General features: G+C 55.0%; 1 protein-coding gene across 1 annotated transcript; it reads left to right on the top strand.

Moving 5' to 3' along the window:
- The first annotated feature begins 6,889 nt into the window (after positions 1–6,889).
- LOC135328413 (maestro heat-like repeat-containing protein family member 2B) lies at positions 6,890–12,938 on the top strand. The gene is made up of 12 exons (XM_064511776.1): positions 6,890–7,138; positions 7,622–7,765; positions 8,026–8,118; positions 8,828–8,897; positions 9,007–9,120; positions 9,800–9,873; positions 10,020–10,139; positions 11,193–11,300; positions 11,658–11,808; positions 12,264–12,304; positions 12,643–12,784; positions 12,919–12,938. Exons 1-12 carry the CDS (start codon positions 6,890–6,892, stop codon positions 12,936–12,938), a joined length of 1,326 nt encoding a protein of 441 aa, XP_064367846.1.
- The last annotated feature ends 260 nt before the right edge of the window (positions 12,939–13,198 follow it).

Genomic DNA, 13,198 nt, shown 5'->3' on the forward strand with positions numbered 1-13,198 from the left:
GGAATGTTTGGGGCCTTGCACAGAGTGCAGGGGAAGGTCTGGAGTCAGTGACAACATTGCGGCAGGGCTCGGAGGCGTTTTGGGGCCTGTGGGGGTGTTGGGGCAGGATTTGTGGGTGGTTTAATGGCTCTGGGGGGGCTGGTTGCAGGAAGGGTGGGACTCTGCGGGGCCCTCAGGGCAGGGGTGCCATCCCAGATGCGTAGTGAGCACACAGGGGTGCCCTACGTGGCTCTCAGCTCGGCGGGAGCAGCCACCGGTCTCCCACCCCACCAGACAGGGGAGCGGGGCGGGGGGGGGGGGGAGGAGAGGAGGTGGAGGGATCTATGAGCTCGCAGAGAATGCCAGAGGAGGCAGCAGGGAACTCCCCAAGGACCCCGCGTCCCAGACGAGAGGAGGCATCAGGCTGCCGTGCCGCTGCTAGAGACATCCAGACCCCCGCGCAGACACCCCCCACACACTCCTCCAGGCTGCGTCCGCAGGGGCGAGCGCACGCCCCGGCCCGCGCTGGGGAGGAACCGGGGCCCTACAGGCGACACACGCAAAAGGGAGAGTCAGAGCCGCGCTCCGGCAGACCCGGCGCCGCGCAGACCCGGCGCGGCGCGGCGCGGCCCCCGGCCCGACTCCCCCCCCCCGCCCCGCCGCCTCCACGCAGCGACGGCCCCGGCTGGCAGGACACAGCCCGACACCCGCGGCCACCCGAAGGCGCACGCTCGCCTCACCTCGCCTCACCGCGGCCCCCACATGCTCGACTCCAGGCCGCCTCTGCCCTCGCCCGCCGCCGTCCAGCCAAAACACCCGCCCTGCTCGCCGCCATCTTGCCCGCCGCCGCACCGCGCGTGCGCCGGCCGCCCAGGGCTCGCGCCGCCGCACCGCGCGTGCGCCGGCCGCCCAGGGCTCGCGCCGCCGCACCGCGCGTGCGCCGGCCGCCCAGGGCTCGCGCCGCCGCACCGCGCGTGCGCCGGCCCAGGACCGCGCGCGAGGGGCGGAGGGAGCGCGAGGGGCGGGGGGAGCGGAGCGCGAGGGGCGGGGGAGCGCAGCGCGAGGGGCGGGGGAGCGCAGCGCGAGGGGCGGGGGAGCGCAGCGCGAGGGGCGGGGGGAGCGCAGCGCGAGGGGCGGGGGGAGCGCAGCGCGAGGGGCGGGGGGAGCGCAGCGCGAGGGGCGGGGGGAGCGCAGCGCGAGGGGCGGGGGGAGCGCAGCGCGAGGGGCGGGGGGAGCGCAGCGCGAGGGGCGGGGGGAGCGCAGCGCGAGGGGCGGGGGGAGCGCAGCGCGAGGCAGCCCAGACCCGCAATGGCCCCACCCTCGCGTGGTCGCAGCGCCGCGCTGCAGCCGGCCGGCTCCCGCGCGCCAACCGCAGCCCGCCGCGCCACCCCGGCGCTCAGGCCGAGCAGCGAGCGCCCCGAGGCTGCTCTGCCCGCGCCCGAGAGAGCGGCGGGGATCAGCGAGCAGGCGCTGGGGCTGCCCCGGGGAGAGAGCGCCGCGGAGCAGCTCCGAGACGGCACTGCCCGTCCCCGCGCCCCCAGGAAGCACCGAGAAGGAAAAGCCCTCTCGGGAAAAGCGCTCCCGGTCCGTGAGCACCGGGCAGGGGGCACGAGCGCGGCCCCTGCGCTTACCCGTCCCCGAGAGAGCGCAGAGTAGCGGCCAACGCGGCGACCGGCAGCGCGCACGTGTGCGCCGGCTGCCCGCAACGGTCTCCGTACGCAGCGGTGGCCGCCGGCGGCTGCAGTGCTGCCTTGTCGACACGCGAGGGCAGCCGTGAGCGCGCCGGAACGCAATGCGCATGCGCGCCCCCCCTCCCGCGTGCAGTGCCGCCTCTCAGACACGCGAGGGCAGCAAGGAGCAGGGCGCAGCGCTTTCCTGCCCCCCTTGCACAATACTCGCTAGGCAAAAGTGGCTTGGGCTCCTCCCGAACGCTTACCTGGCTTCATTACTACAGCTATTAGGAACCGAAGTGCATAGCCTTCTAGAAAAGGGAACGACCGTCTTTTCAGAACTTCCCGCGACTCCCCAGAATTGTCACTGCCTTGCATCAGCAGCCAGCTTCTTCCAACCCAGCCGCAAGAAACATTTTGCCTTCCCGGCAGAACTTTCTGCTCCCCGGGGGGGTCCAAAGGAAACCCGTCACTCACTACTGTCTGTCAAAACGTACCGGAAGCCCTCAAATACAGGACAAGACGCCTTCTCTAAGGAAGCTGACTACTAGGTCTGCTTCACGGCAGCTTCTCCCCAGTATCAGGGTCCACTCAATAAACAAAATAGGGCGAGAAATGTCTTAATCTGCTCCAAGTGCTTTCGTATAAGAGAACAACATCAAAACGAGGTATTATTGCATTTAGCCTCCACTACACGTGCTACCCCAGCGCCACTGTGACTGCTTATTAGCAATAGCAATTAACAACTATGATTAGTGGTTTGATTTTCTGTTAGTCTAAGTATCTGATGTTCTTGTACATGCTATATTAGATTTTTGTCACAGGAACAGTGAATAAACAAGAAGCCACTGTCTTACCATGTGAGCAAAATGAGAATTGTGAATACAGTTCTGTGATTAAACATTTGGGTGGGGGGGATGTCTGAAAGTTCCTGGCTAATGAATTCCCAGGAGTTGGCTGATGAGAAGAATAATTTAAGATTTCTTTAATTGATATTTTTTAAACATTTTAATATGTGGATCTAAATGGAAGTTGCTTGTAACTCAAAAATCAATTTTTATATTTTAACATTGCTATCTGTAATACTTGTACATTTAAAATATATTAATTGAAATGCACACTAACTGGAAAAAAGCTTTAGGCAACAATAATAGAATGCTGTTACTTTTTTTTTTACATTTGATTGGAAATATGCACAAAAATGTATTTCCATACACAGAAAAAGAAATTTTCCAGAAAATATGTTTACAATTTTATCTTTATTCACTGTCATATGAAAATTACAGTCACATAAGGTTGTCTTCTTGTAATCTATTGAGAAATACTCTATCTCCAGGGTATGGCATAAGCCTCTTTTTCTGAGGGCATCGACATCATGGCAGAAAAGAAAGAAAGAAAAGAGCCCATCAGCCCAGGTGACCACTCCATCTCCGGTCGCTGGAAAATGCCAATTGAACAGAAAAGGAGGTGTGAGAAGACGCGCAGATACCGTCCATACTCCTGACCACTCCAGAAGTAAGACCCACGAACGAGTGACTGAGCGAGATGGGGAAAAGTGGCTTTGTGGGAGGGCAAGGAGCCTGCTCCTGAGCCCGTGCCCACCTCTGGTGCCATCCCCCAAGGGAGGGACTGCCTGGGACACCAGCCCGCAGCGGTCAGCAGACGTCTGTGAGGTGTGCGTGGGACGCGGGGGTGTCACAATGGCCTTGGCTGCCCGCCCGGGCGTCTGGGGAGGTGGGGTCTTCAGTGGCTTGCTCCTTCACCTGTGAGGAGGTAGCTGGAGCGAGCACTGCTGTCCGGAAGGAATTCCTTCCGAGATGAAGAGATTACGATTGTGGTGGGGTAAGGGCCACTCCTCAGTTCTTTATGGCAGGCCCACAGAGCTCCTCCCGTTCGGGGCTGTCCTCTGCTCGATTTCTAAATGCCTGATCTCGACCTGGATCCTCCTGCTGTGAACTTCTCACCCAAGGAACTCATCCACAAAATCCCTCGGAGGGAAGGGAAAGGAAGCAACCAAGGCAGAGTCGTTTTTCTGCTGTGTCTCCTCGGCACACTGCAGACAACTTTGATGCCATCTGCCAGACGTCAGGCCTGCCTGCCTGAATCTGGTGGCTCCAATACGCCCACCTTTGGCTGGGTAATAGAGGCACCTGCTACAAACCAGCTGGTCTTCTGGTGTTAGCAGTGAGGGGAGGGATTTCCCTGAAGGCTGGGGAGCCGTTTGACCCTGCCTGATGCTAGTACCTGAGGGCAGGTAATCCTCAGCTTGTTTCCTTCCAGGTCGCTTGACTAAAAGAGCTTCCCGGGTGAGACCTGAGGAGCCTGAGGATGGAGGCGTGGATGCAGAGTCTCCTCCTGCAGCCACCAACACCTTGCCTGGCTCTGTGGTCTCCTTTCTGTGCCAACTGCAGGAAAATGAGGTAAGGGAGTGGCAGTTTCAGTGGATTCCGCCTGAATTCAAGCACTTGGATTCCGAACGTGCCTGGCTCAGGCACCAGGGGATGTGCTCTTGCCACATGGTAAATGCACTCTCCTGCAAACACCGCATCACAGAAATGCAATTTTTGCCAGTCATTAGGAGACAACACTACTGCACATCATCCTTTCTCACAGAAGGCAGGAGTGCAGTAGAGGACACGGCCAACCTTCTGGTCATTTGCTCTCCCCAGGCTTCCTCCTTTTGTCGACATATTCTCTGAAAACTTCCTGAGCGCAGCAGTAGTCCTACACCCACCCTAAGCCCCCGGCCACCTCTCTGTCTGGGCTGCTGTCTGCAGCTCCGACCATGCTTTGATCTTTGTCGACTTCTCAAAGGCAGTGAAACATAAACATAATTTGAGAACCAATCTGTGCAGGGAAGGCAGATCTCCCGGTATGATCCACAAAAGTTACCCCAGGAACTTCCCTAAGGAGCCGGGGGAAGCCTGTGAGTCAGGCCCTACCAAGGAAGTCTGGAAATGCCATTGTCCCGTGTATTCCTTTTGCCCCCGGCACTTTGTTTGGTCTAGAGGAGCTATGAGCTCTTTGGGGCAGCAACTGTGTGGTTGCAGAATATCCAGCAGAGTGGAGGGAGCTGTGAAGTTGGGAAGATCCTTACCAGAGCAATGGGTGGATCCTCCGTTTGGCGAAACACTTCCTTGTGAGGCTGGTCACTCAGCTACTTTCTAGGACTAGATCCTCGAAATGGAGCTGTCTGCATGATGCCGTTTGGGAAGGCTGTACGGACCAAGTGCTCTACGACATCCTGGTCATCAAGGAGAAAGAAGTTCAGATGTTCCCTGTTCTGATTTGTCCTCAGGGTAATCGGGTAGAAATTTACCAGGAACTGGGGAGAATCCTCCAGGAAGATGGCGACCATTTGGAGAGAGATCTGTTAAGCCAATTAATAACATTGGCTTCAAGGGATTTGAGAGTGGCAAGCTTGTTCTCTTCGAAACTAGTCAAAGCATCCTGCCTAGAGCCCTGTTGTCTGGAAAGCTATAGCATGACACCAAAGATCTCCCCTTTGCCTTAAGAACCAATGACAGTCCCCAGATCCCACTATGGGAGACTCTTCCTCAGGGCAGCTGACTCCTTGAGGGAAAGGGCCATATCCAGCCAAGCTCTTGAGCAGGTGCAACCTCTGAAGTAGCTGCCCTGTGTAAAGTGGCACTGGGCCTTTGGCTGCAGCTGAGGCAAGCAGGCCCACGACTGCTGTAACAAGCATGTCTGTGCTGAAGGGAAAGGCTCCAGGCAGGGAGGCAGAAACTCAGCCTGCTTCCACACGGTTGGCCATTGGATTACCGTTCTTAGGTAGTCATCCTGCTTTGAGGAAGAGGCATGGCGAAGTGCCAGTCCCTTCCCTGCTGTACCCAATATTCCATCTGGCCTTCTGTGTGGAGCGTGTTCGTTGCTGGAGCCTTCTGGGAGCTTCTCTGTTCCTATTCTCCCGCTGTCACAAAGGGAAGGGAGAGGCAGCAGTAGCACAGAAGGGCAAATGGTCAAACTCTTTCTTGACCAACAAGTTTAGGACTGCTGAACTGCTTACCTTTCACAAAGGGGCAAAGCGGTGGCAGCCAAACAAGGCAGGGAATATTTATCACTGATGGATCTCTCTGGAGAGATGACGTTTCTCTCACTCTTCCCTTCAACATGGAAATGTAGAGCTGAAGTCATACAGCCATCGTTGGCTAGTTCCATCTGCCCCGCTGCCTCAGTCTTTCCTGTGTTGATGGTTTTCCTTCATGGTCCTTTTGTAGGGTGTAACGGATGTCGTGCAAAGAGCAGCAAGTGACATCCTGGTCTCCCTGGCCCGCTCTCACTTCCTACAAGTCATGGAAGAGCTACAGCGTCATCTGAAGCCTGTGGAGGATATCCCTCAGGAATTTGTTTTTATAACCCTCAGCAAACTGGCCACGAGCTATGGTACGGCAACTTGGGCTGCATGCTTTGGTGCTGGCTTCTTTGAGCAGCGGGAGAAGGGTTTCGGTTGTTGGAATATGGGAGGGCTACAGGGTTATGGCTTCCACATCTTTTGCTGCCTGGGAGCAGTCGGAAGTGGTGGCTTTGTCCCCTGAGCTAAGTGCCCTAAGGATGGGACCGTGGGAAGACCCAGCCTAGCGGAGTTCTGCTCCACTCTGCTTCCAGTCCCACCCTGAAGGGCTTCCCTGCTCCCATCCCTCGGGGAAGGGCACCCTTGCTGAACAGCTTTCCTGACAGCAGGTTGTTTGCTTTCCCTCTGCCCTTCTCTGCAGCACTGAGCTGCATCCCGTTTCTGGAAATGACCTGGAATGTCATGTACACCATGCTGGGGCGAGTACAGAGCAGCAGGATGAAGCAAGCCTTCTGTGCTGGTAAGTGTCCACCTCTAGTGCCAGGGCTGCACTGGGATGCAGAGGGAAGGGGAAGTTAGTGAGCGGCAGTCGGCACCCAAGTCTCTTCTCTCTCAAGCTGCTACTGCAGGTTCTGAACCTCTAGGGAGCTCCAGCCCTTTAAAGCTCCAAACAGTCTGTACAACATAAAAGAATGTCTAAAGCTCAGGAGATGGCTGTGGCCAGGAAGGGAATGGAGTTGTTGGAGTTTTACTACTCAGCTAATTTTACTACTCAACAGCTAATCTTGGAGGGGGGAAAAAGGACTAGCAGGAACAAGGAGGAGAAGAGGGAGGAGAGAAACAGCTTAGCATTTCAAGGAAGGCATTTTCAAACATTTCACGCCTGCCCCAGAACCCAAAACTGCTCTGGAGCTAAGTGCTGATTTGCATGGGACGGCAGTTTGAGACAGGCTGGAGTGATAATGCAAACTCTTCTCTCTGGGACATACTTGACAGAGTGACCTTTCTCCCCATCTTTCATGCAGTTCTGGAAGCGTGGTCGAAAGGGGTGACTGTTTACTTCCAAGACTGGGCAAAGTGCTCCTTCCCTCGAATAGGGGAAGCCCAGCTTTGTGAGAAGACATACCCTTTCTTCTGCTACGTGGTCAGAAACTGGCTGGACTGTGAAGAGAAGGAGGTGAGACTGGCTGCCTTTGTGGCCCTTTAGCAGCAGCAGCTGCAATGCTGGAGTTCACCTGTCTTTCTGGGGAACAGTGGTGTCACGTCAGGAGAAGTGCTTTCCAGGGAGGAAGCAGGTCGTTGAGGCGTTGTCTAGAGCTGGGAGCCTGCTGCAGCTCGACAGTGTGGAAATGCTGTGGGCCAACAGGCAGTGTGCCTGGAGTCCCACTTTGCAGCCTCGCGATGAACTAGTGAGGCCAGGCCGGGTCTGGAGAACCGCCGCTGGGAACCAGCCAAATTCCAGTGGCCTTTGAGCCCCAAGGGTCTTGGGTTTAGAAGAGGGGAAATGTTCTCTCTCTTCTCGAGCAAGACCGTTTCCTCCAGAGGAAGCTGGGAAATGGCGGTCTTTGGGAAGGGGGAAGTTTGTGTCTGGGGGATGCTGCCTCCTAGAGCAGAGCTTCAGTCGGAGCAAACAGAGGTCTTCTGCCTTCCTTGTGTGCAGCTCAAGGAGGACATCATCAGGGCTGTGGCAGCTATGATGGGCCTCCTCCTTCATCAGGAAGAGTATCAAGGGCATGTGTGCGACCAGCTCTCCTGGCTCTTGGACCAGTATGAAGAGGTCCAAGATGGTTTTCACGTGACCAAGGTGAGGTGTCTGGCAAGATACGATGTGGCTGCATGGGTCAGGGTGAGTGTGTGCTGGGATCAGGGAGCTGTGGGAGTTCCTGGAGGAGCTGGGAACCTGTTAGAGAAGAAGCCAAGACAGTCGCACACAGATGGAGGGGGAGGCTTGATACTGCCTGTTTTTTCAGGGCAGAGAACAGCCAACTGTGGAGGCATGCTGTCCTGTGTTAATGAGCTGCTCTCACTCACAAGCCACCCTCTCGTTTTCACTTTTTCTTGTAGCGTCTCAGGCATTTCTTGGAAGCTGTGGAGAAAACTGAGCCCTTTATCCCCAGGGAAAGAGTTTTTATCATCTGCATTGTTGTGCACAACCAGGTAAGCAGGGGCTGAACATCTTGCACTTCCCTCTGGGTTAGCAGGTCTGCCTCTGGTTGGCAGGAAAGACCCATGGGGTGGCAGGGCAGAGTTTCCCTCCTTTGGGCTTTTCTCATACCTTGCAGTCAGGTCCATACAGCTGTTGAGGCCCCCATTCCGGCCAGGTGCCCACGGACTTTTCCAGGGCTGCTTTGCCTGGTTCCAGGGACAGCTCAGTTCACAAAGGAGTTTCCTGCTCGGGCAGAGAGCAGGAGGAATCTGGAGCCCAGAGAGCTGAAGCTGAGCCTTGGAATCCCAGCCAGCCCTTGTATCCTAACGGCCTTTTGCTGCTGCGGAACTGACTGGAACTCAAAGGTTGCTCTTGCCTCTAGGGCGTAGCCTTTGTTTTGGCTGTGGGTCCCCTGTCGTAGGCTCAAACTCCCTCTGGAGCATTAGAGTGGAGCTGACAAGACACTCAGGAAGGTGTTCATCTCTGACTCCAGGATCTAGAAGCTGTCTGTCAGAGCACAAGCTCATCTCTGGCCTCTCCGTAGAGTTCCAGAGAGACAGAAGGGTGGGGGGGAAGCAGAAGACAGCTTTGTGAGGACAGAGCACTGTCCTTCTTGAATGGCATCTTTCCCTGTGAGTCCCCAGGGAGACAAGACCTCATAGGAGCGATTCTTTTCAGTCTCTCTCAAGACTGATCCTAAAACGTACCTCATTCCCACAGCTCTCGGATGTGACCAAGAAGCACCGCATTGGCCATAAAACAGAGCTGTGCCACTGCATGCTGCTACTAGGTAAGGAGAAAACAGAATTTGGCTGTGGTTTCTTTGAAACTCTCCTGCAAAGCTCTGCAATGGGAGAAGAGCTTGATTGTTAACCTAGAACATGATTTCTTCCCTCCAGCCCGAAGCTTCCCTGAGGAGACCATGGAGTTTCTGTACTCACAACTGGAGGCTGAGAACGAGGCTTCTAGAATAGCAGCCCTGTCTCTGCTGAGATTCTTTGTTCATTGTGACCGTAAGTAACACTAGGAAGAAAATAGGAGGAATGATGTACTTTGGCTGAGGGACTACGAGCAGAAACAGCCAAGAGCTGAAGCCATGAACTGCCAGAGCCTGATCAGAGGAGGTGTTCAGGCTGTGCAGTTGGGCTGTGGTAGACCAGACTCCTCTGCAACCTGAGTGCACAAGAAGTGCACACTCCCTGAGGTATCTCAGAAGTCGCCCGAGTCCCCTTCAGCTCTGAGAAACAGGCCAGCAGCCTTGTCAAAATCCATGGAGGGCACACGCTTAGTGTGGACCAAGCACCTTACCATGTTTCAGCTGAGAAAGGGTGAAGCACAGAAATGCGTGGGTGCTTACAAAGACTATGTTACCCAAATGAATTGTAGTCTCCAACCGTATCAAACCCAGCCGAGCAGTCTGTCTGGATAGTTATTGACCACGCTTCGTCAGGGGTGACAGCTGAAGCTCAGTAACACTCCGAGCATAAAGAGTAGTGAATTCCAGTGTGGATCCCATTTTTCTAACTCTCTGTGTTAGGCAGTCCCTGTTGCTCCTGGCTTCTGCTGCTTCCCCTGAAGTCAGATTTTGGCCCCGTGCTTTCTGTCTAGCTGTCCATGAGAAAGCAGAGACATTTTGACAGTGCTCTTTTGGAGGGGTGGGCTCTGCCTCAACGTACCTGTACTTCCTTTCAGCAATGGCGATAAGAAAGAACATGTTCCTGGTTGTCAAGGCAGTGGAAACTGTCTTTGGAGACCACCGGAGTAAGGTGAGGTGGCTGGGGAAGGGATGGTAGCCTGATGAGTGACAGGGGAAGCATTTCCCTACGCAGTTTGGATCTAGCCTAGGCATATGTTTCCTGCTTCGGAGAGAAGGACTCATGGTTACTCTTGTTTGCAATCTCCTCCCCGGCAGGTGAAGGTGGCTGTTCTTGGTTTCATCAAGGAACTGTTCAGCTCTGGTGTCGAGAACTGTTCGGCCTGGGGTCTGGTGGCCTATGTTTTCAGGGAGTTCAGTCGGGCCACCAGCAGACTGGTAAGAGGAGAATGTGACATTTGGGGCTTTGTTTTGTGCCTTTTGTCCACTGACTACTGCACTGAGCTTCCCTGAAAATGTGGAGGCCCCCAAGCAGCAGCCCTTGAGTGCCTGGTGCCATGACCTCATCAGCATCCCAACCGACTTGAATCGTGGATCTCTCTGTTGCTGTCAAGGGTGCGGCTGTGGTGCTACACCACCATGTCATGCAATGGGAGGCACCGTGGGAGAGTAAGAAAAGAGCAGTGGTGCTGCCAGGGATTTCAGCAAAACTGCTTGGCAAAAGCCACCCTGGAAAAGTGGATTCTCAGCAGGATACAAAGGTGGACAAGTCTTTTCTGAACTGCTGATGGATGATCAGCAAAAGACAGAAATTGTGGGCTAAGCAGGACAAGCCGGAAAAGCTCTCCAGTTCTTTCCTTGTCCTCCATATTTCTGTCCAAACCTGTCCTGCCCTCCATGCAGTGCTTTCGGGCCCTGTGTGCTTTCTGGAAACAAAGGGACCACAGGCACCTCTTTCTTAGGTGTTGCCAGCCAGGTCCACAGGGAATGACTCCTTGTAGGTGGCTCACCAGAACAAGGACTTGGTGAAACTCTTGGCTTTGGCTGTGCCTTTCCTCTTGTTCAGTCATTTGCTGTGAGGCTCCTGAAGGCTGCATTTGTAAGGAGAAGCGTGTCAAGAACTCCCACCTCCTCTTCCTTGTCCTTGGGGCCAGTTCTGCTCTCCTTTCAGTGCAGGAATTGAGCAGAACTCCTCTGAAGAGCGTTTCTTTGGTGTCATTAAAACAGAGCTCGGGCCATTGAGCATCTGCTGTCGCGAATAAACCATTTACCCCCATTGGTTGGGTAATTGCAAACAGGCAGTTGCTCTCTCTGCATTCTGTGTAGTTTTCCTTGCAGTCCAGGATGTGACCCCTACTATAGGATTTCCCATTGTCTTACCTCAGGTGACCTGTGCTCCCAAAGCAAAAGCCAAGTCTCCTACTGAAGCCTCTAGCCTCTTCCTGAAGAAACAGTAGCTGATGGGAGTGTTTTCAAACTTGTGTCTTGCAGGAGACAGGAAACCTCTCTGAGAGGGAAGCAGTGGCAGAGACCGCGCTTCAAACTCTCTGCTTACATGTCCTCGACACCCTGGACGTCTCAGCAAGCGGCATGACAAGAGTAAGTCATCCCACCACCTGGTGCTACTCCTTGCCTTGAGGATACCTTCTTCTAGCCCTCCCCCTCCCTGCTGACAAGCTCTTCCGAGCACGGGGCTACCAGAATGTCTTGTCGGAGGAGAGGGGAAATGAAGCCTTGTGAATAACAGTCCAAGAGATGGGCTCAAGTGGGGATTAGGACAGTGGACTGGAAGGAAGAGAGACAGAAGAGAAAGGGTGGGAGAGACATGAAGTAATGCCCTGGAGAGGGCTAACAGTGGAGGGGCTGGGTCATAGCCACAGAGGACAGCCACTATGAAAACAGGAGTTGAAGGGATGGAAAGAATGACGTGCTGAATTGCTGTATTTTGCTCTGCAGCTCCTATGGCCAAGGCTCCTCCAGTTCGTAGTGCCAGCTCAGTACACTGGCACTCTGGTCCCACTCTCCCGCTGCCTCAGGGAGCTCGTGGAGAGACAGGAGAGAGCAGAAGAGAAGGAGGAACCCAATTACCTGTGCTACCAAGAACGCGGTAAAAGAGAGAAACTTCCAAAGTATTCTGTCCTGCTCTGTCAGGTGGACAGGCTGAGCCTGTGTGTGTCTCTGTCCCCTGGCAGACCCAACTGGGAGGCTGGGAAGAGTGAACAGCACAGCCTTGCCCTTCTGCTAGGTGACAGGGAGTCCTGCCCTGTATTTCCTTTGTGGAAATTTCCTCTGCATTTCCCAGAGAAAATGCTTTGCTCTTCATTTCTCAGCATTCTCCCTGTAAAATGGAGGACTCCTTGCTGGCAGTGCTGGGGAGTTACCTTCCTTTCGGCACGTTAATTGCATGGATACCCTAAGATGGGAAAAGCTGGGGGAAGGCAAATTTATCAGCAGATTATCAGGCCCCTTCAGTCCTGTCCTGGAGGCTTTGCCTGGGATGGACGGGTGATCATCTTGTGTGGGACTTGGCCTGCTGAAATGGATCTTTCTTTCTCTTTCCAGCCAAACTGCCAACTCCCCAGGCTCTGCTGGTACGTCTCCTGGTGAGTAGTTGGGGACTCCTCGGGGCAGAGTTTTCCTGACCAAGGGAAAGGGGGAGAGCTCCGGATGGAGACTGTTTTCAAGGCAGATGCTTGCAGCCTTCAGGGAGGAACAAGCCTGCTGGAGGGCGTCTTGCCCTCCAAGGACTGCCTGGGCATTCCCAGTGTGGACCTCTCGAATAGCAAGGACGCGCCATTCCTCAGGGAGGCAGTGCAAAAAGAGAAGCAGTTCTGCTGTGTGCTGCCTGCCATGGCACCTGCAAAGCCCCTCTCCTTTCTCAGACAAACTGCTGTTCCTCTGTCAGGCTGGAGCTCTAATTCTCTCTCCTTCCCTCTTCCAGGTGCTTGCTTGCTCTCCTTATGAAGGAGGTGGCCATGGAGCTGTTGCCCTGCAGCTGCTGAAGACCCTTCACAGGGCAATTCACAGAGCGGTGGGGATTCCCTGGATGGCCCAGATCCCTTCCTTGCTGCAGTACCTTGAAGGTAAAGTGTCCGCTGGGAGGGGATTGATTTGAAGAGGACAGAAGGGAAGTCAGGAAAAGGCAGGTCCCCAGAGTGCCTGAGGACAACGGAGCCCTTGAGTGTCTTAAAGCTGTCTTGTTCTTCATCCCTCCCAGTTCCAGGGAGCTGGAACTGACAGCTGAGAGAAGTAATGCTCCTGAAATAATCTGATCCCTGTGTGGGCTTTAGCCTGGCATATTGCATCAGAATGGCAGGCTCTGGCAGCATCCTCCCACCCTTGCTTGGACAGTGTTTGTGAGTGGTTACATTCCCCCTTGAGGAGATTTTGTGGCACTGCCCTCTCCTTGGAAGTTCAGAGTCACCAGTCGAGTCCAGCTTGGCAGTGGCAGTTCTCTCTTGCACTAAGCTCCAGCTGGTTGTGAAAGGCCCTTCTGC

This window comes from Dromaius novaehollandiae, chromosome 5 (genome assembly GCF_036370855.1).
Source record: "Dromaius novaehollandiae isolate bDroNov1 chromosome 5, bDroNov1.hap1, whole genome shotgun sequence".
NCBI classification, from domain to species: Eukaryota; Metazoa; Chordata; class Aves; order Casuariiformes; family Dromaiidae; genus Dromaius; species Dromaius novaehollandiae.